Genomic DNA, 21096 nt, shown 5'->3' on the forward strand with positions numbered 1-21096 from the left:
TGCTCACCTCATAAGAACTTCACAGATGTACTGTACCTGGCGCAGAAATCAATGCCCACATGGGTATTAGAATACATTCAGGGAACAATTTCACAAACAGATGATTATGAGAATTCAACTAGCGACTTCAGCTATGCATATTAGTTTGAGGCTTTTTTGTTTTGACAGTTTCAGTAACAGCTTTGGATGAGGCGCATTTACTTATTTATTTCTTTATTAATGTTTTTGTATCTGAGTCCCCGGAGGCTGTTATTTTTTTCTTTTCCTAGGAGCATAATTCCAGATTTTGTCAGCAGCTAAGTGAACACTGCTAATATGGAAGCAGGGCCTATATATGGTCTTTTAATTGCGTTTCCTACCCTAAAATAGGTGACCTTATTGATGTAGGCTAGTTTACAATTTCTCCATTTCAACACAACAGGTGTGAACTGTACCATAAAATAAATTGGTAACACTTTGGCGTCGTATGTTTACATTAATTAATGCATTAACCTGAACAAACAATCAACAATGCATGTATTATTTATACATCTTTGTCTACATTAGTTAATATACATAAAGTATATATAATTATTTATTCTGCAAACCATAAGAGGGTAGCTTTTTCAGTCCTGTTAAAGCTAGAAATGATTGATTGCTAATAATACAGTGATCGTCACTGTATTATTAGCAAAAACAAACAAACAAATAAATACGTATACACTTTTTCCAATTTATTAATCAAACCATAAAAAAACAGCATAATAATTTTATTCTTTTTCATTTTTATTTCATAATTGAATTCTGTTATGGTTCGCCATGACTGGTAGCAGTAACACAGAGCAGCTCTGCATTCATATTTATTTCTAGTATGCTTTTGACTTGAAGTCATACTTGTTTAAATGAATCATGAGTGCTGTGGTGAGAGAGACGAGATGGTCAAGGGTACCAGACTGAAATTTTGGATTGGCTCAACTGAAAAACACAGTCTACAGGCTCAAAGCTCGTTACCAAGATCACTTCCGAATATGTATCACACTGCATTCTGGCACAAAGAGGTCAAAGCTCAAGTCAGAATCTCAGTACATGCAGACCGTTTTCATTTGCTTTTGATTTCGGTTGTTTTTTTTCTTTAATACACAGGTCAGTTAGCAGGGAACCGCTGGGTTCGGGACATGAAGCTGAACAAAATTAACCCCGGAGGCTTAGGGGAAGACTACAATGTCTCAACAGGTTTTATGTGACAGTCTGTACTTATACAAGCATGAAGCACCACGCATCGTTCATCTTCACTTTTACATTCACAGACAGCAGAGCTCACATAAAAAGGATGAACAGATCGAGACTTGATCTCAGAATGAACGCTTCTATGGGTTTTGGGTAAATACTTAAAGAGACAAATGGCTCGTTCAGTAAAACCGTGTTGACTAAATAGGGACTAGTATCAAACACATTTATCTCTGGTCCTCAGATTAGCATCTCATCTGCTGAGCTGTGTACATACTCAGCCAAAGGCAATAAGTTTCCTAATGAGCCGATGCACTGTAAAGCAAACATTAATATTACGAAACAGACAATAAATTGCTTTTTTAATGTTTATGTACAGAGTTCCAGAAATCTATTTTTTTCTATGCTGTGTGGAGTCCCAGTCAAATTAACATAACTTAGCCTAACTTTCGGAAAAATAGAGGAGTACAAGGATTTAAAAGATGTTGGATTATAAATTAAACCCTCGGGTAATTAATTTATGACTAAACGTTAATTATGAACTGTTCACAAAATGTTCACAAAAAATAAGCAACGTTTTAAAACATTTCAGCGTACCTTATACTTTATATAACGACGTCAGATAAATATATTAATCAGAGAGGGACTGCATTCCATGTCTATTTATGAAACAAATTAGATTCTTTTATAAATGCACGTTTCCCTAAGATTAACGCGACACTCGCTTACTAAAGCGAATGTGCATTTGCCATCAGAAACTGATTGTTTCGTGGGTTCTAAACAATGCGAATATCCCAGAAGCCTTAGAAAAGAACAGATTTTGCATTCCACCCAGCGCATGCAATCACAATTACATTTTTATCAATGTCGCCGTAAAAAGGGCCTTTAATTTAGGGAAGAAAACTCCTTTGCTAAGCTCACTGCAAACAGTGGGTTACAATATAAAATAGAGCGAATATAGATCAATATGAGGTGCCTTTGCCCCTTTCAGCAGAAAATTGTAAAATATGGTGTTAAAATTTAAATATTACCTTTTATTTCATATAATCATTTAATATTAAAATTGGCACCGTTCATGCAAAATCAATAACCAAAATGACAACAATATCGGTTAAAGTGTGGTCACAGGTTTCTCATACATTATGTATATTTGCAGTCTTTCAATTTGAACTAATTAAATATTATATAAGATCAATCTAGTCCAATCAAACTGAAATGTTTACCATCCGTCCGAGCAGCGCCACTCCACTGCTATGCAGAAGACGACGTTCAAAACCCATGCCAGCACTAAAGATAGCACTAAAATTCAAATGCAATATTTCACATGCAATGACTCGCAAGCCAGTTAAACTTCCAACAATGAGAAAGACCTGGTGTTGCAAGTCTTTTATTTCCAACAAAATTGAATTCGGTCCCTCCAAACGCCGGCGCTCTTGATCTCCTATGCTCAAAGCAGCCATGTTAAAAATGACTCTAATAAGATTTTTGGGTGCTAAATTAAAGTGACTCCAGTAGCAGCAGAACCCATTATTTGTGTAATGGAGCATTTGCAGTGGAGACTCGGAGCATGATATCACAGAGAAGCTTATTTTCTTGTGAACAGCGTTGAGTCAAGCAAACACAACAAAGCTTTGCTCAAACACCACCCTAATCACTGGCAAACTCACACAGCCCCGTATGGTGGAGGTACAACAGTCCTGGATGCTCTACACAAAATGCCTCGACTGCCCTCTACTGGCTACAAGAGGGATCAGGGCCGAGAGAAGTCTTCAATGAATGCTGGAGACGGCTTTGGTTGAGGGTGTACTTTATTTTGAGAGCATTTTCTCTTAGTTCAAACACATTTTTCTAATTTATTTTAAATTAGTTATAAAAAAATTATATATATTTTATATAAAATTACTTTATCCTCATTATGAATTACGAACTGTATGCCAAATATGTTTATTACATTTGGTGTTGTTGTTGTAACGTTAGTTGTTTACTTTATATGAAGATCCCCGCTAAAAAAACAATAGAGGACCAATAGAAACCATGACTGAAATTCTAACGTTTTCTATTAAAATTAGGAACCATTAGCTTTTCCAGCAAAACCATTACAAAATTCCTTTTTGTAGTGTGTTATGGGCATTGTGACTAATGGGATTTACCGTTAGACATCGTTTTCCACAGTGTCGTTTACTCAAGTACGCTGGGTTAAAGATCACCAGGTAGTTCACGTTGGTCTGAACTGAGACTAGCCCTGGTATTAACTGCCGTTGAAAATAATAAAAACGAGTAATACATATAACAGCAAGTGCGACGCCAAATACGTATGGTAGTTTCAAAATACCTTCAGTGCATTAAAAGCTCTTACCTCTGAAAAAATAAAACCCTTCAGAGCAGCCAGAAATCCATGTGACCCGTCAGATTACGCTCACGTGACGCATTTAAAGCGGTTTGTTTGAGTTTGGATCACCTACTGAAGCGATCATGGGGGATCAGTTTATACGAGAAGTCCTCAGTCTGTGTTTGCAAAGGCTTGCTATTGAAGAAGCGTCCAACTCGGAGCTCGGTAAGATATTACGGGACCTGTTTCCTCTGACCTTGAGCTCCAAAAACACTTATTATTTGTTATTTTCTTCTTATTTTTTCTTTTTCTAAACATAATGGGTCCACCATGTTGTGTATTGTGTATATGGTTGTTTTGCAGTGTAGTATGTATAGTATGCTGAATTGTGGCATGCTGTTGTCTATTTGCTGTAACGCGCGCGCGCGTTCTCTAAAACCACCAAAACAAAATGTACTTCTGCTAAGTGGAAACAGGTCTCCATCTTTCTTGACCAAACCCAAAACAACGTTACTATTATGTATAGTAATCACCCACTGACAACTGTATGCCCTCTCCATGAAAAAACAGATGCTTTAGATAATATGTCTGGATGGGTGAATGTTCAATCTAATGCAGGACTATACTAAAATCGTTGAAGGTAAAATAAAAGTATTGAAAATACTGTTATTTTTAAATGGACATTCAAAAATGGGGAAGTCAAGTCAATTTCAGCGTAACATGAAGGATATAAAAAGCCTATTAAAAGCCACTGCTTTCAGAAAGCATGTTTTGTCTCGATAGTCGTTCTTTAATCTGCGTGTATATTTTGCCATATTGAAATCTCACCAGCTGTCATTTATCTACAAGAGCTCATTGAGGTGGTGAGGCATTTTGAAACTGCCCGGAAAAAATGGCTTCACGCAGAACTGGAGTTAAAAAAACAGAAAGAGCTCCTGGTAAAATCTGATGTGGCTCGAGCTGCTCTGGAGGTCAAGCTCAAACATGCACGGAACCAGTTGGACGTGGAGATCAAGAAGCGCTACAAAGCTGAAGCGGACTACCAGTGCCTGGTTAGTTAAGAATTTAAATAATCTCTCTTATCACTTGTGCGGTAACGTAAAGAAGCTGCATTTCTTTGTACCGCTCGCTACTATTAATTATTCATTTGTTGTCTGTTTACCTACTGCACCTTCAAACTTGCATGCAAATGTTCAAGTTGAAGCCAACAAGGAAAACTTTGTCACTGCTGCATAACATGACTAACAGGCATGGAGGAGGGCGTCATTGAGTACAGGGCCATGTGAACGTGGGCGGTCATGACTCATGTGCTAATGTGCATAGAGAGTTCATAAAACAGAAGTTCTCTGTGATTTATCGCCTATTGTTGTGAGAGTTTATTAAGGATATTCATTGTATCTTTTTCGTTTGTTAATTCATTTGACAGGAGCGGCAGATGCAGTTGATATGTGACGTACTGGTGCATGACAGCAAGTCAAGCGCTTGCCTCAACGATGAGCAGAGGTCAATGCTGACCAGCTTCAGTCACAAAGGAGCCAGTGTCCCACAACACAGAGGGAAACGGTACTTCAGTGAGCGGCACGGGCTTCAGTTTATGTAGTTCTCGGTTTGCTGGAGTTTTCCCGCTTTTCCAATGCTGTTTTCCATCTTGTGTCTTTATATCAGGTTATCGGTGATTGATGAGTCCTCCTTCCTGTCGCATTCAGACATTAGTTATGACAGAACGGATGATGATTTGGTGGAGTGTCATATTTAGTATCATTTTTATTCATGCTGTAGGATTATTATCAAACCCAAGCAATGTGCATGTGCATAAAAATCACTAAAAAAGATCAAAACAATTGCTTCTGAAGATGATTTCACTGGTATGATTTCTAGGACTTGGACAACACAGCGTTTGTTAAGCCTCTCAAGTCAAGAGCTCGCGAGAGAAGAGTAAGTGCTCTCAGTTTTCTAGATAATTGCAGGGGTTTTTGTTGTTGTTGTTGTTGTTGTTGTTGTTGTTTGTTTTTTTCATATGTAATAATATTTTAACAATAAGTACAATATTGAAATGGGATTTTAATATTTTAACTAATTCTATCATGTATTCCTTTATATTCCTCAGTATTAATTTTCGTACTTGTACTGCCTTCAGAAATTATTCTAATATGCGGATATAGTGTTCAGAAATCTGTATTACTTTATTTATTTGTTTGTTTGTTTAATACAAATGTAATGCTTAAAGTGATCTTTCTATTCAAAGAAAAATGCCTTAGTTTCCACACAATCTAATGTTTCCTTGCTGAATAAAAATAATATATATATTATATAATATAAATTATATATAAAATATATATAAATTATATAATATTTTTAATCAAATCTATAAGTAATTTAAGATATATGTATAGCACACTAAATATTTCCATTGCTTTTTCAGATTTCTCAAGTTATAAAAGACATATCATTATGTCTGTGCAAGTATATATTGAGGTTTTTCATTATTGCGTCTTACTTTATGACGGCTTGTTTTTAGCGTTCATCAATGGGACCAAGTGTCGGTCCTCCAATTCAAAAACGAGGAAGAGTAAGCGGTCGTTCAGGAGATCAGCTGGGGTCTAGACCACTGGAGAAGGTCGGTAGAAGTTTATTAATTCTTACCCCAATTGTTTTAACAGTTTCAAGCTGAAACATTTGAAACAATTTAGGTCAATCATGTAAATTTTCAAATCGGTTTAGTGTTTAAAATCTTCACTAATCTTAAATGGTCACTTTAGCATTTAATAAAACGGCTTCTCCTTCCTAAGATATCAGTGAGGACAGACACACAGTCAGCAAACTTGAGGTATATCTTGTGAAATGTACAGACTCTTCATATTAGTAGTGGGATCATATTCCCTCTTTAGGTTAGTCTGGTGTCGTTTCTCATCAGCTTGTTCGTTCATCAGTCCCTCGTCCATCATATTGCCCACACTGCTCGGATGAGTACAGCAGTGGACCATGTCCTGTCTGTCTCCCTCCATGGGACTCGTATCACTCCCACTCAACTGGCACTGATCACTCAGAGAGAAGCAAAGTAATTTGGCACTTTGAGAAACTGCATTTGTCCAGAAACGTGGACACGAGCTAGATAACCGATTGTTATGCTACTCTAAGGGTCTTCCATTGCCGCTGAAAGAATGATTGGCTTCAAATGGATTTTTAGTGTGTTTTGTCTGTGTATGTGCTTAGGAAATCGAGACGACTGTTGTGAAGGCGTCTGTCACTACCCCGGAGACTAGAGGTCAGATTCACATGGTTATAGACATAACCCAGGAGACTCCAGAATATCAGTCCAGGGCTCTCAGAAATGAACATTTTCCTTCTGTTGATGGTAAATAAGACTGAAAGGCGCCACTTTCAATGACACATGCTAACCTTCCCAAACTAACCAGAGTCCTCCATGCAGAACAAACGTCTGTGTGGGCACACAGTGAAGTCACAGAGGCTGAAACAGTCGTTGAAATGGAGGTGAGCGCCCCCCAGCCAGCCGTCCCTCAGGACCTCACGCCCACCGTGGATAAGACTTTGCAGCATGTTTTCCAGCAAAAAACAGTAGGAGGCCTTTCAGTAGTACTTCTCAGCATTTTCAACTGATGTTAAAACCAGTTGCGAAAGCCTGTTTCATGAGTCGTGAAGCAAACCTTTACTTCATTTAGTTTTTGAATAAAATGGTACAATATTTCTAATGTCCCCAGGTTTCTCAGAAGCTGAAGTTATCATAATTTGTTTTCTTTGTGCACAAAAAGTTTGCTCTTTGCTTCGTAAGGTTACAGTTACTTTCGTCCCATGGGTTACTTAAACAGTGTGCTTACTACCTTTCTGGGTCTGGGAACATTAGAGTTGTTTATTAAGGGGCAGAAAGCTCTCAGATTTCATCAAAATATCTGAATTTGTCTTATGGGTTTGAGGCGTTTTATGAAACAATCATAGCTAAATGTCAAAGAAAAATGTTTATTAAAAACCGTAACTTTAAAACAACTAACATAAATACTAGATGGGTCTTGTATGGCTGCTGGGTCAGTGGTTTATGATTTCTAGGTGATTCGTCCAGAGACATGCATGCCTTGTGGGAAGAGGATTCGCTTTGGGAAGGTGGCCATAAAATGCAGAGACTGTCGAGTGGTGAGCCATCCTGAGTGTAAACAGCTATGTGCGGATAAATGCAGTCCTATTGCTCACGGTTCAGCACAGTCCAACGAGGTATTCACCCTTTATAGTGCACAGTACACATATATACACATTCTTATGAAGAGATGCCTTATTCAATAGTTCTGTTTGATTCCCTCTTATAGGAGACTTTAGAGAGCTTCGCCCCCTCCACACGTCCAAGGATTCCCTCTCTGATTGTTCAGTGTGTTCATGAAATTGAGAGAAGAGGACTTGAAGAGGTGTTTTTACACAATAATACACCAACACAGGGATTGTTTCTCGAGCTAAGAGTATAATTGCACTGCTTAAAATGCAGAGCTGTATAATTAAACTTAATTTGGATTTAAGAAACAAATATTTTCTATCATATTGCAGTACGTTACAACATCCACTTAACAGGGTATCTCTGTATCTCATTTGTTTTATGGCTGACTGGGGTATGTAGAAGGGTATTTACAGAGTGCCTGGAGGAGAGCGGATGGTAAAGGAACTGAGGGAGAAATATGTGTCTGGGAAAGGCCCTCTGATGCTCCACAAAGTAGAAGAGGTTCATGCTGTCTGTGGACTCCTCAAAGACTTCCTGAGGAAACTCAAGGAGCCTCTCATAACATTTAAGCTTCACAGAACATTTATGGAAGCTTCTGGTGGGTATTTTCGAGAAGGATTTGGTTTATTTTAAATATACACTACTGTTTAAATCAACAAGACTGCTTTTAGTTGATAAAATATACAGTGAGAGAACGCTGTAAAATTGGTCAATATTATCACAATTTAAAACTTAATAACTTTTCTATTTGAATTTATGTAAAATATAATTTGACTTCGTCAGAAATCATTTTAATATGCTGATTCCCTGATCAAGAAAAAAATGTAATTATGTATATGTATGTTTTTTACTGTCATTTTTAATCAATTTAATGTGTCCTTGTATTTTGAGGTAATCATAATTTAATATTTACATAGTTTATTTTTAAAGGGCTTTCTGACCATTGTAAACCACATGCTTTTCTTTCATCCCTGGAACACAGAAGTTTAACATAACAAGCTGGATGCTGTTTTCCATTCAACAACCATCCAATTGGTCTGACTAGTTGAGTCACTGACATGTTAAAACCTAGTATTCTAGTACTCTACTTAGTCTCAAGCGTGAGTTCAAGATTATATATTAATTTGGATTTTGTCCTGACGTGATCATCTTCTGTTTTCAGTATTGACTGACTCAGCCTACCTCAGATCTCAGCTTGAACTCCAACTTTAATAATCTGATCTTGACCACATCACTGAGTGAAACCTTTTCAGTGCAAAAAAGCAGTCTTTTTTAAGCAGTCTGTCCTGAATGTCTTGTTCTTACTAAAAACTTTTTCCCCATCAACAAGTCTATCAAGAGACCCATCTTGTCCTGACATTAATAGTTTGACTTTCAAAATGTGATTTTCTTTGAGGAGTCTGACTAGATTATCCAAACTGGTGGCAATTTTGCAGAGGGTGGATTCTATAACAGGCGTACGGTGCTTGTGTATGCCGGAGGCATGAGGACGTATGCTACCCTCATTCATTTGGGGCGGATGGTTATTTCCCATTACTTGTGATATAGTTGACAAGTCCCTGATGACTCGGAAACAATCAATGTCGAACGTTATCTCCCAAACCAGCGCTTGTCTTTTTCAGCATTTTAATTTCATTCATGGCTGCTGAATGGAGGGTAAGTGGCAGATTTAGGAGCAGTCAGGGTGCTTCTGCTATTATTATGGAGTCTTTTTTTTTTCTTCCTCTAGCCCTCATAGATTCAGGATGACTCCAGGGTAAAGTACCTCCCTTTTAAATTATAAATTGGATTGGATGTCATGGGGAGAGCCATATTGTCTAATTTCCTTGGCCAAGAATGGTTGTAGCATGTAAATGAGAGTCCTTCATAATGCAAAAGCTGCTACAGGTGTTTATGTACCTGCTCCGTGAAGCCTGATATCCTTAAAGTTAGAAAAGTTGATAAAGTGATCAATTCGCCTGATGTATTGCTCTGGCAATGGAGCTTAATTGAATCTGATACGGCGGCTGTCTCTGACAAAATACTAATTTTTTCCACTCAGAGATGGCTGATGAAGACAAGAGCATAGAAACATTAATAAAGACTATCAAAGAGTTGCCGCAGCCAAACAAAGACACCCTGGCCTTCCTGATACTGCATTTGCAGAGGTAAATTGCTCTAATTTAGACATTCTGAAACTCTGACTTTGTGTACTTGTTTTTGTCGACCATATTTATGTTCGTTCTCAGAGTAATGCAGAGTCCGACGTGTCAGATGGACCAGAATAACTTATCCAGAGTGTTTGGGCCCACTGTCATTGGTCATGGGTTGCTAGAACCTTCTCCCATGACTATTATGAGAGACACAAACACCCAACCCAAAGTAAGTTGCATGAAAATGTCAATGTGATGCGTTCCCCGTCCTTGTGTATTTATTTAGCTTTGTTTCAAGGAATAAACCTCTTCTAACTTCTTTGCAACAGGTAGTAGCTCGGTTTTTGTCCTTCCCCTCAGATTTCTGGGAAGGCCTTCTAGCTGAGAAGGCGGATCCGCTCATGCCTTCTGTGGTGGATTCCAACGTTGCCAGTGTCTGTCCAAGCACTAGCAAAGGTCAATTCAGTTCATTTAATTTTATTTATATAGCACTTTTTTTATGATGCAAACCAGCTTTACAGGAAGTTAGGTTTCAACTACCATATATATGTCAATGGTTGTGGTTATAAAAGACAAGCATTGTTACTTTTGTTCCGTCATCGTTGTAAGTATGGTGTGGACACTGCTCACTTTATTGTCTTTTAATGCCATTTTGTAGACTGTTTTGCCTAGTTTAAATTTGTTTCTTTATCTGTAGGAACAGATAAGATATTCAAACCTCTGACCTCTCCTGAGCTGAGCAAATACTCTAAGACTACATCCGGTGGCTCAATAAAAGGTCGGATCAAGCACTTTGGTGGCACTTTCAATAACTCGTAAGCTACTATCCCTCGTTTTATTGGTCTTGAGCATGTTCGTATTTCATTTTCCTTACCACTGTTTTTCTTTTTAGAAGCAAACCAAAAAATGAACCAGGAAAAAAGAAATTCTTCACTTCCCCAAAATGATTTGTGTGTGTATATAAGTGTATATTTGTGGTGCAGAGGGAACTTTTTCACTCAAACCATGAAATATGAGACTATACTGTGTATTTTCTACAGAATGTTTGAATCTATTTATTATACATAGGAGATGTCCTGCAAAATATCTAAAGGTGGTATGAACACAGGGTGAAATTTGAAATAAACTAGATGAATTCATGTTGTTTTTGTGGGTTTTTAATAAGGGTAGTATCTGCACTAATGCCTTCAAAAGTTAGGCAGTATTTTATATATTTATAAATAAATATTAGTTGCCAAAATGCAAAATGTGTAATTGAATAATTTGTCTTGGTCTTAAAGCTTTAAGGAAAAATAATGAATGGTCTTGTAGCTGTATAACCATAAATACAGACACTGTGATTTTCTACAAGGGCAGCAGTAAATTACTTTATTACCTTTTGTGACTTAATCAAAATATAATTTATTGCAGACGTCTGACTCTTGCACTGCACTCAGCTTTCATACAGCGAGCAGTCACAGAAACATCAATTATTTAAAACAATTACCAACACAACTTGTATCCAATTACAAGATTTTACCATTTGTCTTCATTTTTGTTTTTTTCATGGCAAGTTAAATGCTGTAAGAACAAATAGTAACAGACTGCACAAATAAACAGCAGCTTTTTTTGAATATCTTTGACGTTTCACTGGCAAGAGGGAGCCAACAAGCTGTAAATAAAATTAATTTCAAGTCATTTCAGAAACAGTTTGACAAAGACATTCTACACTGTAACACTGTACAATGGTAAATGCAAATTACAGTAGCAGACATCAACACAAATGCCACTGAATCTTCAGATGATTCATCCATCATTTTCAAATACCTGTTTTATTTAAATAAGACTGACAGGTACAAATGATTGAACCTATAATATGATCTGGTTTTTGAAGCTTCTGTTGAGGTCTTTATGTGGCAGGACGATGGAGTTGAGTATGATGACCTCCGATGGGATATTTACATTACAGCCTGATGAGATGGAGAGAACCAGTGAGAAGTCACATTAGATTAATCACTTTCAAATACATATTCATAATGATGTTTTATAAAATTACCTAGAATTGTAATGGACGGTGTTAGTTTTCCATCTCTGAACAGTGTCTCGCTGTCAATTTTGGCATATGGGTCATTAGGATTCGGGTCACTAGGGGTCCCTTCTACTCTGGACCATTTGCCAATGGTGCTGCCCCAACCCACAATACTGTTCAACACACAGCTGTGATCCTACAGAACACACGGTATATATAATATATTATTTGGTGTTGAGTAATTGGTTATAAATGCAAAAAGCTATAATGGAAAGATATTGAATGTTCTGCTCCACCGGTTAAAAGCATAAACTCACCTGTAAAGTAGCACCGTGGAGGATGATGGACTCCCTTACGCGAACTCCTGCACCGATCGTTACGCCTGTTCCTATGGACACATTTGGACCTAACTAAAAAAAGAAAAGAAACAACATTGGTCCTTTAAGGTATCTTGGAGGGGTTAGTTCTCCAAGTCGCAACATCTACTGTAGCTACTGGGATGCCCCAGGGCTCAGTTCTTGGACCATTTCTGCTCCGTATCTATATGACATTCAAAAACATGGCTTTTTATATCACTGCTATGCTGATGACACTCAGCTCGACCTCTCATTTCATTCTGATGATCCAATGATAGCTGCTTGCATCTTAGCATGTCTAACATTCTACAACTCTGACTTTGTATACTTGTTTTTGTCGACCATATTTATGTTCTTTCTCAGAGTAATGCAGAGTCCGACGTGTCAGATGGACCAGACTAGCTTATTAAATTTACTGCTGGATTAAGAACCAACAGACAGAACTGTTTGTGGTGTTAGCCAACCCGACACTTTATGACAATTTCTCCATCCTGCTAGGTACATCAACCATAACACCTTGCAAGGTAGCCAGACAACCTTCTTTTTCAAATCAATTCTGATTGATGATCAACTGAATTTCACAGACCACATTGCTAAACTTCCTGGTCCTGCAAATTTTCCTTATAAGAAAGATCCACTGGGTACCAAAAGCTGCTTGTGTACAATTCAAGGCACTGATGTTTGCCTATAGAACTAGCTCTGCCTGAGTTCATTTCACCTTTATAGTGCCATCCCAAATTGCCACAAAATCACTTTTACAGACTTTTTTTATTAACTGTTCATAGCTGGACGAATGACCTGCCCAACTTGATCAGATTAGCTGAATCTTTAGCCATCTTCAAGAAACATCTAAAGACACATCTAACCCTCTAACACTAGAACTCTCTATTCTACTTGTTTTATTTTTACTTGTCTTCTATTCTTTTTCTTTTCTCAACTACTTTTCTCTTTTAATTATTTAAAAAAAATAACGTGGCACTGTTTGTATATTCTATCTACACAAGTAAAATAATGCTACGTTAATATCATAACCAAACATACTTGTGCTCAAATCAAATCCTGATTGCTAGCGTTTTTCAAATCTTCTGCATAACATAGTTTTTCATGCAGAAGCGTCCCATTGCAGAAGTTTAATACATTGCAAATTATTGTTCAGGAACTCTAAATATTGATATCAAGAAACACTTACCACAGCAGTTGGATCTATATTGGCAGTTGGATGTATATAAACATGTCCTGAAACAAAAAAAAGCATTAGAATGCCTGTATAAAGAGCTCCTTCAGAAAAACAAAATGTATTCTTCCACTAAGCATTTACCTCTGGTCTTTGGCCCTCCTTCTCTATTAGTAGCTAACCTCTCTGGATGTGTTGTGTGATACTGGCTAAGATACAAACGGCTCGCATAGATCGCAGATCTGAAGAAAGAGGGGAGCATAACATTAACATTAACTACAATCATGCACACAAAATCAAACGTGGTTACAGAGAAAATACTGCAACATAATCAGTGCTTAATTGTAACTAAAGAGCATATGTCAACAACTAACCCTGCAGATTTGATTTGGCTCCAGAAGAGGTCTGTTTTGTACACATATAATTTGCCTTGGCCTGCCAGCGCCGTAAAGATGTCCTGCTCCAGACGGATCACCTCTGCCCGGTGCCAGCCGTTGGACTGCTCCTCTCTACAGAACACAACCACACAGTACCAAATAAAACCTTAATTGCACCCTCTAGTGATATGAAGAGAATTTTCAACGACCCGGGACAGAGGATGGTATAAAATGGCACTATAATGGACAAACACAAAATTAGGAAAGACAACTTCAACAAAAACAAATGAGTGAAAATAAAGGGAAAATCCTAAAGATGCAGAGGGTTAAAAACTAAATGGCATTTGCAATGTATTTAACTTTCAAAATGCATTGTATTTTTTTAGTAGAATACTGAGTAAAATGCAGTCAGGTTCCGTAACTAAAAATTCCCTTCATTTTCCACGAATTGAAGTCTTTGTTCAAGCCATCAATGTTTTTTCTAGCATACAGAATACTTTTTTTTGCTTCGAATCAATAATTGTGATGTTATCGCAACATATGCGCCGTGTTGTTATCATCGCACTACAGCATGCTGACGTGATTCTAGCTGACAGATCACTCAAGTAGGCGAGCTCACTGCAAAATCTACATCACACTTGCTCTTCCTCATTCTACATCCAAACCAGACCACAAGTTCACACTTACCCTCATCGTAATATCTGATCATGGAACAGGAAACAGAATGGTGGCAGACAGGAGGGAGTTAAGAGATGAAAAGATAAATGAGGAGAACCAAGGAAAAAGATAAGGATTATGTATGCATGCGCTTCCACTCAAGAACCCTACAGGATTTGTCCCACTCACAAGAGCATGTCCTGTTGGTTCTTCTGGAAAACCTCTCCAATGTGCTGGAATATCTCCGGAGTGAACAGGTATATCCCACAGTTGATTATGTCACTCACGAAGGTGCTGGGCTTTTCGACATAATGCAAGACCTGGAGGACACAATAAAACAGTTGTGATCATATCTGTTATTGATTCAAGTATTAAAATAATCTCGATTACCTCATCAGTTTGTTCATTCTCAACAATGCAGCCGTAGTTCAGGGACTGTTTTCTGTTAGCCTGAAACAATCAGATTTGACGTTCAAGCGCCACAACATTGAAATAAAACTCAAATAAAAAATAGGCTAGAATCTTTTTTTATAAGCGGCCTGTGGCTTGTGTCTTTCCTAATGGTTTGATACACAAACACAAGAGCTCCTAACCGTGGTACCAAGGATGACAAAGCTGTAAGCGTCTCCATGCTCCTTCTGGAAGTCCAGCATCTCTGGAAGAGGAAACTCTGAGCACACGTCAGCATTCATGACAAAAAATGCTTCTGGACTGCCAGACAGAATCTGATCTCTGAAATGGTAAATTCCTCCTCCAGTGCCCAGAGCAGCGTACTCCTGAAGGTATCTAAGGGTGATTTCAGACAATTCATTGAAACAAAAGCCTCTTCCGACTTTAAAAACAATAAATACAAATATGACATAATGAAGATATAATAAAGTAGCTTACCGTATTGATATTTTGAAGTCTTGTTGGGCGCATGACAAAAATCTGTTTAGTTCTTCATTGGGCTGATAAAAGCCAATAAGCAAGATCTCCTTCATATTTGGAAGCTAAAGCAAAAAAAACCCATCAAACATTTTAAACATGCACATCCTCCACCTATAGAGAAGTTCATCAAATGTCTCTATATGAACTGAAAATGTACCTTAGAGCAGGCTTCAATGTGATGTTGTAGCATTGGCACTCCAGCCACTGGAAACAGAGGTTTGGGCACCTCGAAAGACAGAGGACGAAACCGGGTGCCTGTGTGAACAGCAGGAAAACAAAATCAGACTTTCCATAATTTAGGGTACATTTGACGTCCAATGATGACAGTGTTTCTTCAAAGAAAGCATATTTCTTCAATTAAAGGAAATCTAATTTCACACAATTTATTTTATTTGCTGCTTCGCATGTCCTGTCATTGTATTTATTCAAGACAGCTTGGAGTTTTGCATAACATTATCAACGGTATTTAAAATATAACCAAGTTGCATCAGATTACCAAACTGGTATTTTTACACACATAAATATTTTAAAACAATATAGGTGTAAATATGGCAGAACGTACAAAATGTTGATTTGTCAATCTGCACCACTGACACGAGTCTGAGGGGCATTTACCCACCTTTTTGAGGACCTCCGATAAGAATAACAGCTTTCAGCATGATTACTTGTTCTTATTATATATATAATTATGCCCCAAAATCCAAAAGCTCTAAAAATACAGCTGATGTTGATGTAAGCTGAGGTCGATCAGTGAGCCTTCAGTAAATCGATTTGATGCATAAATGTCATTCCATGTTTGGTTTTAACGTGCAAAAAATACAAAGAAAATATTTGTTTATCTACCCAATTCCAAATCAAACAACATGACAGCAGTTTATATCTAATCTAATGAGTTCACGCGTTGACAGTTCCGGAAGTACTGGAAGGTTGTTGCTTTTTATTTTCAAAATAAAAGTCACTCAACTCCCTACTATTCTATTTACTTAAGGACAAATAAACTGTAAGATATACAGTACTTCTGACATAAAATGCAATGATCGTGGCCTGTGCGCTTTCTCACCTTTCTGAGTCTGAATGATGTGTAAACAAATGTTTCATATTGATCGGACTTAAGAAGGCTTCACTTGGACGTCATAAAAAGCATTCAGAGCATTTCTCTGTGGGGCACCTCAGACTTCAATTCAACGCAGAATTACAAGAAAGTTAAATACATCAATTTTTTTTCAGAAGTATAAACATTTAATCTATAATATTATTATTTTTCGTTTTATTATTTCAATCGTATATTTCCTTAAAAATATATTTAGATTAAAAACATTTAAAGTGTATAAAAACCAAAGATAAAGAGCGCACCGATCAAACTGTATCTTAGAGATTGTCATGCGTTCAATAATATTGCATTGATAACCTAATTATAGCCTATATTTTATGTTTCAGCGCCGTCTGTTGGTCGACTTGTTTTACTACAACATAATTAACTAATAATAAGCAACTAACAAATGTCTCTGTACTTGTTGAATACGAATTGTGTGAATAAGAGAGTTTGTGTAAAGCCGTATGATAATACAAATGTTTATCTCTTCAGGTCGGCAAAAAAAAATAGTTAATATAATTTCGAATACCGAACAGCGCTCACAGAGAACAGTATTTTGCTAAAATGACTAATTCGGGAAATAGATAGGTCACCGAGCGCAGTCCAGTGAGGACAGAACCTGGAAACCGGAGACGGCGCGAGACCTCAGCGGTGTTGCCTGGCTCCCGCCAATCAGAGCGCTCCAGTGCGGACCTCGCGCTCTTCGCTTCATCACGAGCCGCGCTATTCAGGCGGAGCGGAGCAAGTTCGTTCTGCGCGCTCTCGTTTCATTCAGTCCCTTTGCTGAGGACGCGGCAAACGTGGTAAGCGAAATACTACTTATTAATTTACAATAAACATAATTACCCTGATGTCACACTGGCAAAACAAGTAACGACAGGGCATTTGTTTAAAGTGACAATAAAGTGTAACTGTGTTGGTTAACACAGCTCCACGTGCTTATTTAGTATAATAACCCACCGAGTCTGTCTTCTTGGAATGCTTTGTATAATAACCCGTGTGTGTGTAAACAGGGAAATGTTAAAAGCGTGTTAATATACATATTCATTCTTGATTTAAATATTCAAGAATTTTATTCGTGTGTCTTGTGTTTCAGGGACATCACAATGTCAAAGGCAGATCCCCCTCCAAGTTACGAAGAGTCAAGACAGCAGCAGCAGCAGCAGCATGGAAGCTATCCATACCCTCCCTACGGATATCCAGCCCAGCCAGGGGTGTACACGGGCCCCGGGCAGCCTGGCACACATCCCCAGGCGGGCCATTGGCAGGGCCCTGGATACTGCCCTTCAGCAATGCCATCTATGATGCCTTCTTTCGTAACACCAGGGATATTTCCCTCAAACCTAAGTAAGAACCAAGTTCTCACGTAAATCACAAAGTGTAACTATTACTACTCTAGTGTATCTATTTGGTTGTAAAAATCATGTTTCTTTCCAGCAAACTGTTGCATAGACTTAAATAGCATAGTGCTATTTACTTTAAATGCTTTATGAATGAAACAGATCAGCTTTTAATTCGGAAACCACACGCTCTTGTTAGGTGATCGAGTCTGGCATAAATCAGGCATAGTTGTCCAAATGTCTTTAAGGGGTATAAGTTTAATAAGGATCAGATGTGTTTATCGTTTAGTTGCAGGAGATGCAGAGGACATGTCTTCGACTGGCATATGGGACAGCATGAGTGTCCGACATGCCTTCATTAGAAAGGTATTGAGACTTTTATTTTAAGACAGAACTAGTGCTACAGATTTTTAAGTATATAGTACCAACGCAATGATCAAAACTTCATGGCTTGTGGTTGTTTTTGTGCCAGGTTTACCTTATTTTAGCCGTGCAGCTGTTAATCACTACTTCAATCATTGCAGTGTTTGCGTTTGTGTGAGTATGATAAATTCACACGACAGCTGAGCATTCACGAACCGCTGTGAGCAGTGCATCATACATACAATTTAACATTACATCCCTCGTCTCACAGTGAACCCGTGCGTCTTTTCGTGGTCCAGAATCCTGCCATTTATTGGGCATCATTGTGAGTCATTTTACTGTCATATCCGACAAATCGAAATGTTTCTTTTAAGTTTTTTATTCATTCTAATGTGCTGATTGGTCGCTTGTGGATGCTGTGGTACTTTTTATCTATTTCTATTCAGTAATGTCGTTACTGTCACTTTTGATAAATTGTATGCATCCCTACTGAATTATTATTTTTTTTTTTACAGCCCGGTGTATCTTGTTACTTACCTCATGCTGGTTTGCTGCGAGGGGCCGAGGTGAGCTCAGTCGCCTTTAACTATTTACATTATAAGCACCAGAATATTTGTTTAATAATCGCAATCCTGACTTGTTTTTTTTTAGGAGGCGTCATCCGTGGAATTTAATACTCCTTTTCATTTTTGTAAGTGATGATTGCATTTAGCTTTCCCGTTAAATTCTTCATAGTAATTGACCGAATCTTTTTTGCCGTTCTCCACAGACGCTCACGTTGTCTTACATGACAGGAACAATATCAAGGTAAGACTAAAAAATGCATGATTTTAACACACCGAGTATGATCGGTTTTGAGCGTCAGATAAGCATGGTTTTGCCGTCTGCCGTTATTTACAGTTATTTCGACACCAAAGCAGTGTTCCTGGCCCTGGGGATCACGGCAATAGTGTGTATAATCGTCACAATCTTCTGTTTTCAGACCAAGGTAAGACCTGCTCCGGCAACACCCTTCGACTGGTCGCTGGTGAATGCCACTTTGTCGTCTGTGTAAAATAACCCCATTGTATTTGATTACAATGATCGTCTGTCTCTTTTTAAACATTCATGGCTTACTGGTAAACGTCTCATGCTTTGCTTGAGACAAAACAGTTTTTTGTGCGTCCTGCTTTTTGATGGATCAATATTTTCTCCCCATTTTACATTCATTTCTAGTCCTGCGACTTCTACCGAGGTTTCTTTTGAAATAAAGCCGCATTTTCTGTGTTTGAACAGGTCGACTTCACCTCCTGCACAGGCCTGCTCTGCGCTCTTTGCGTGGTTCTTTTGGTGACTGGCATTATCACGTCCGTCGTACTCTCTTTCCAGTATGTAAGTGAGGCCATTACGTCATTATTTCAAGTCATTGCAAATAATTTGGCGATTTAAAGCAGCGCCGCTAATATGTTAATATGTTAGCACTTCCAGTTAATAAAAAAAATTGTCCATTTAAAGCAGAACATTTCGGAAGTATTAAATATTATAATTTTAATGAGTGCTAATAATAAAAACTAATAACAGAATAAAGAAGATATTTTTAATGCATACGTAGAAAATAATTTTGACTTGTTTTTTAGTTTGTTAAAAACAGCAGAAACACATCGCAGTAATGTAAATATTTTTAAAAATGTGAATATGTGAGTAAAAAGTGTGATATTAAATGAAATCACGAATAGCTGGATAAGTAATGTAAATAGTCATGTACAATTCAAGAGTGTGAGCCCTGAAGAACATACATCTCCAAAAAATGTATTCCTGTATTATTATAATGTCATAAGGACAGCCCACATATTATAATAAGTTTCAAACTCAGACTAGGGCGACTTGGAGCATTGATGTGGAGTCAAAAATCATTTGTGGACGATTGAGTCAAGAACTGTCTTGACAGCTGCATATTTTAAGGACATTTCACACATGAGCATGAGATGGATGTGGCAGAATTGCTGACAAACCATGTCTTTTTGGAAATGATCTCAGGTGCCGTGGCTGCATATGCTGTATGCCGCTTGTGGAGCAATAGTCTTTACTTTGGTGAGTTTATGAAACATTATCATGGGGAAATATATTTTAAAAGAATATACGTGTGAACTTATTTACAGTTAAATATAAAACATATATTACAGTACATTTTAATCGCAACTTGCATTGAATGGGAACCATTTGCAAAGTTAGATAATTATTCATAATCGCGCATTATTAGTAAATAATACTTAATATAATCTCTGCTGAAACTTACATGTGCATTTATGTAAAAGCTAATTTGTAATGAAATACAATTAAAATATATCACCTTTAAAAAGTAATATAAAGTGATTCATAGTAATTGACGTAGTATTTTTTTTATATTGGATTACCTGCAAGCAGTTTTTTTAAATATACTTTACTGAAGAAAACGTTCAATACAATGAAGCAGTTTTTTCACAGTGGTTGCTTGTCTTTATAGTTTTTGGCTTACCACACTCAGCTGCTGATTGGAAACCGAGCGAACAGCATCAGCCCTGAGGAATACGTCTTCGGGGCTCTTTCGCTCTATGTTGATATCGTCCAGATCTTCATCTTCCTCCTGCACATCACAGGAAGCTCTTCCGAGTAAACAGACGGATGCGTTTGAGCCCGTCTGTCTCAGAAACGGATCTTTCTTTGAGCTTATCTTGACTTTTTCAATCACATGGATCTCGAATATTACCTGCGATACTACTGTTATTTAAATGATTTTGTGGTGTTGCTTTAAATGTCGGTAAACAGAGGTTGCCCATAAATGACTGTCACTTTATTTACAATAAGCACTTTATTTTTATAACGTTCCCGCCTGTTCATTTGCATTTTGAAGAGCCTACTGTAAAAGCGTGAGCGTGTACTAAAACAGTGATTTG

General features: G+C 37.7%; 3 protein-coding genes across 8 annotated transcripts; 2 read left to right on the forward strand and 1 right to left on the reverse strand.

Moving 5' to 3' along the window:
* Positions 1 to 3626: 3626 nt before the first annotated feature.
* On the forward strand, positions 3627 to 11128 carry si:ch1073-416j23.1 (rac GTPase-activating protein 1). Of its 4 annotated transcripts, none has more exons than XM_043249573.1 (16): positions 3627 to 3760; positions 4385 to 4587; positions 4962 to 5098; positions 5201 to 5273; positions 5414 to 5470; positions 6054 to 6152; positions 6749 to 6890; positions 6966 to 7111; positions 7598 to 7759; positions 7852 to 7947; positions 8154 to 8352; positions 9796 to 9901; positions 9983 to 10115; positions 10216 to 10342; positions 10584 to 10701; positions 10779 to 11128. In XM_043249573.1, the coding sequence occupies exons 1-16, from the start codon at positions 3679 to 3681 to the stop codon at positions 10831 to 10833; spliced, it is 1935 nt and encodes a 644-aa protein (XP_043105508.1). In that variant the 5' UTR covers positions 3627 to 3678; the 3' UTR covers positions 10834 to 11128. The 4 variants fall into 4 exon arrangements, 2 of the variants coding, with proteins under 2 accessions (XP_043105508.1, XP_043105509.1); XM_043249574.1 differs by having other exon boundaries at positions 10590 to 10701; XR_006251841.1 differs by lacking the exon at positions 10779 to 11128 and having other exon boundaries at positions 10247 to 10342.
* A 98-nt stretch (positions 11129 to 11226) lies between these two features.
* gmppaa (GDP-mannose pyrophosphorylase Aa) lies at positions 11227 to 16315 on the reverse strand. 2 transcript variants are annotated; one of them, XM_043249576.1, is made up of 13 exons: positions 16008 to 16315; positions 15546 to 15643; positions 15347 to 15450; positions 15052 to 15244; positions 14849 to 14908; positions 14648 to 14778; positions 14489 to 14502; positions 13799 to 13934; positions 13569 to 13666; positions 13440 to 13486; positions 12212 to 12304; positions 11922 to 12090; positions 11227 to 11835 (listed from the first exon to the last, which is right to left on the reverse strand). In XM_043249576.1, exons 1-13 carry the CDS (start codon positions 16045 to 16047, stop codon positions 11735 to 11737), a joined length of 1284 nt encoding a protein of 427 aa, XP_043105511.1. In that variant the 5' UTR covers positions 16048 to 16315; the 3' UTR covers positions 11227 to 11734. The 2 variants fall into 2 exon arrangements, with proteins under 2 accessions (XP_043105511.1, XP_043105512.1); XM_043249577.1 differs by lacking the exon at positions 14489 to 14502 and having other exon boundaries at positions 13799 to 13933.
* A 764-nt stretch (positions 16316 to 17079) lies between these two features.
* LOC122351827 (protein lifeguard 3) lies at positions 17080 to 21020 on the forward strand. Of its 2 annotated transcripts, none has more exons than XM_043249171.1 (12): positions 17080 to 17284; positions 17578 to 17828; positions 18111 to 18187; positions 18294 to 18358; positions 18456 to 18509; positions 18700 to 18750; positions 18836 to 18875; positions 18954 to 18991; positions 19085 to 19172; positions 19460 to 19551; positions 20201 to 20254; positions 20667 to 20794. In XM_043249171.1, exons 2-11 carry the CDS (start codon positions 17588 to 17590, stop codon positions 20241 to 20243), a joined length of 789 nt encoding a protein of 262 aa, XP_043105106.1. In that variant the 5' UTR covers positions 17080 to 17284; positions 17578 to 17587; the 3' UTR covers positions 20244 to 20254; positions 20667 to 20794. The 2 variants fall into 2 exon arrangements, with proteins under 2 accessions (XP_043105106.1, XP_043105105.1); XM_043249170.1 differs by having other exon boundaries at positions 17086 to 17284; positions 19460 to 19555; positions 20667 to 21020.
* The last annotated feature ends 76 nt before the right edge of the window (positions 21021 to 21096 follow it).

The sequence above is a fragment of the Puntigrus tetrazona genome, chromosome 9 (assembly GCF_018831695.1).
Source record: "Puntigrus tetrazona isolate hp1 chromosome 9, ASM1883169v1, whole genome shotgun sequence".
Taxonomy (NCBI): Eukaryota; Metazoa; Chordata; class Actinopteri; order Cypriniformes; family Cyprinidae; genus Puntigrus; species Puntigrus tetrazona.

Coding starts and splice junctions, on each gene's coding strand:
- si:ch1073-416j23.1 (XM_043249573.1), top strand. CDS start 3,679: ATGGGGGATCAGTTTATACGAGAAGTCCTCAGTCTGTGTTTGCAAAGG. Junction 5,274..5,413: donor ACAGAACGGATGATGATTTG/GTGGAGTGTCAT, acceptor TATGATTTCTAG/GACTTGGACAACACAGCGTT. Junction 7,112..7,597: donor ATGTTTTCCAGCAAAAAACA/GTAGGAGGCCTT, acceptor TATGATTTCTAG/GTGATTCGTCCAGAGACATG.
- gmppaa (XM_043249576.1), bottom strand. CDS start 16,047: ATGCTGAAAGCTGTTATTCTTATCGGAGGTCCTCAAAAAG. Junction 15,245..15,346: donor GACTTCAAAATATCAATACG/GTAAGCTACTTT, acceptor AATCACCCTTAG/ATACCTTCAGGAGTACGCTG. Junction 14,909..15,051: donor TTGTCATCCTTGGTACCACG/GTTAGGAGCTCT, acceptor TGATTGTTTCAG/GCTAACAGAAAACAGTCCCT.
- LOC122351827 (XM_043249170.1), top strand. CDS start 17,588: ATGTCAAAGGCAGATCCCCCTCCAAGTTACGAAGAGTCAAGACAGCAG. Junction 19,173..19,459: donor TCTTCTGTTTTCAGACCAAG/GTAAGACCTGCT, acceptor GTGTTTGAACAG/GTCGACTTCACCTCCTGCAC. Junction 19,556..20,200: donor TCGTACTCTCTTTCCAGTAT/GTAAGTGAGGCC, acceptor AAATGATCTCAG/GTGCCGTGGCTGCATATGCT.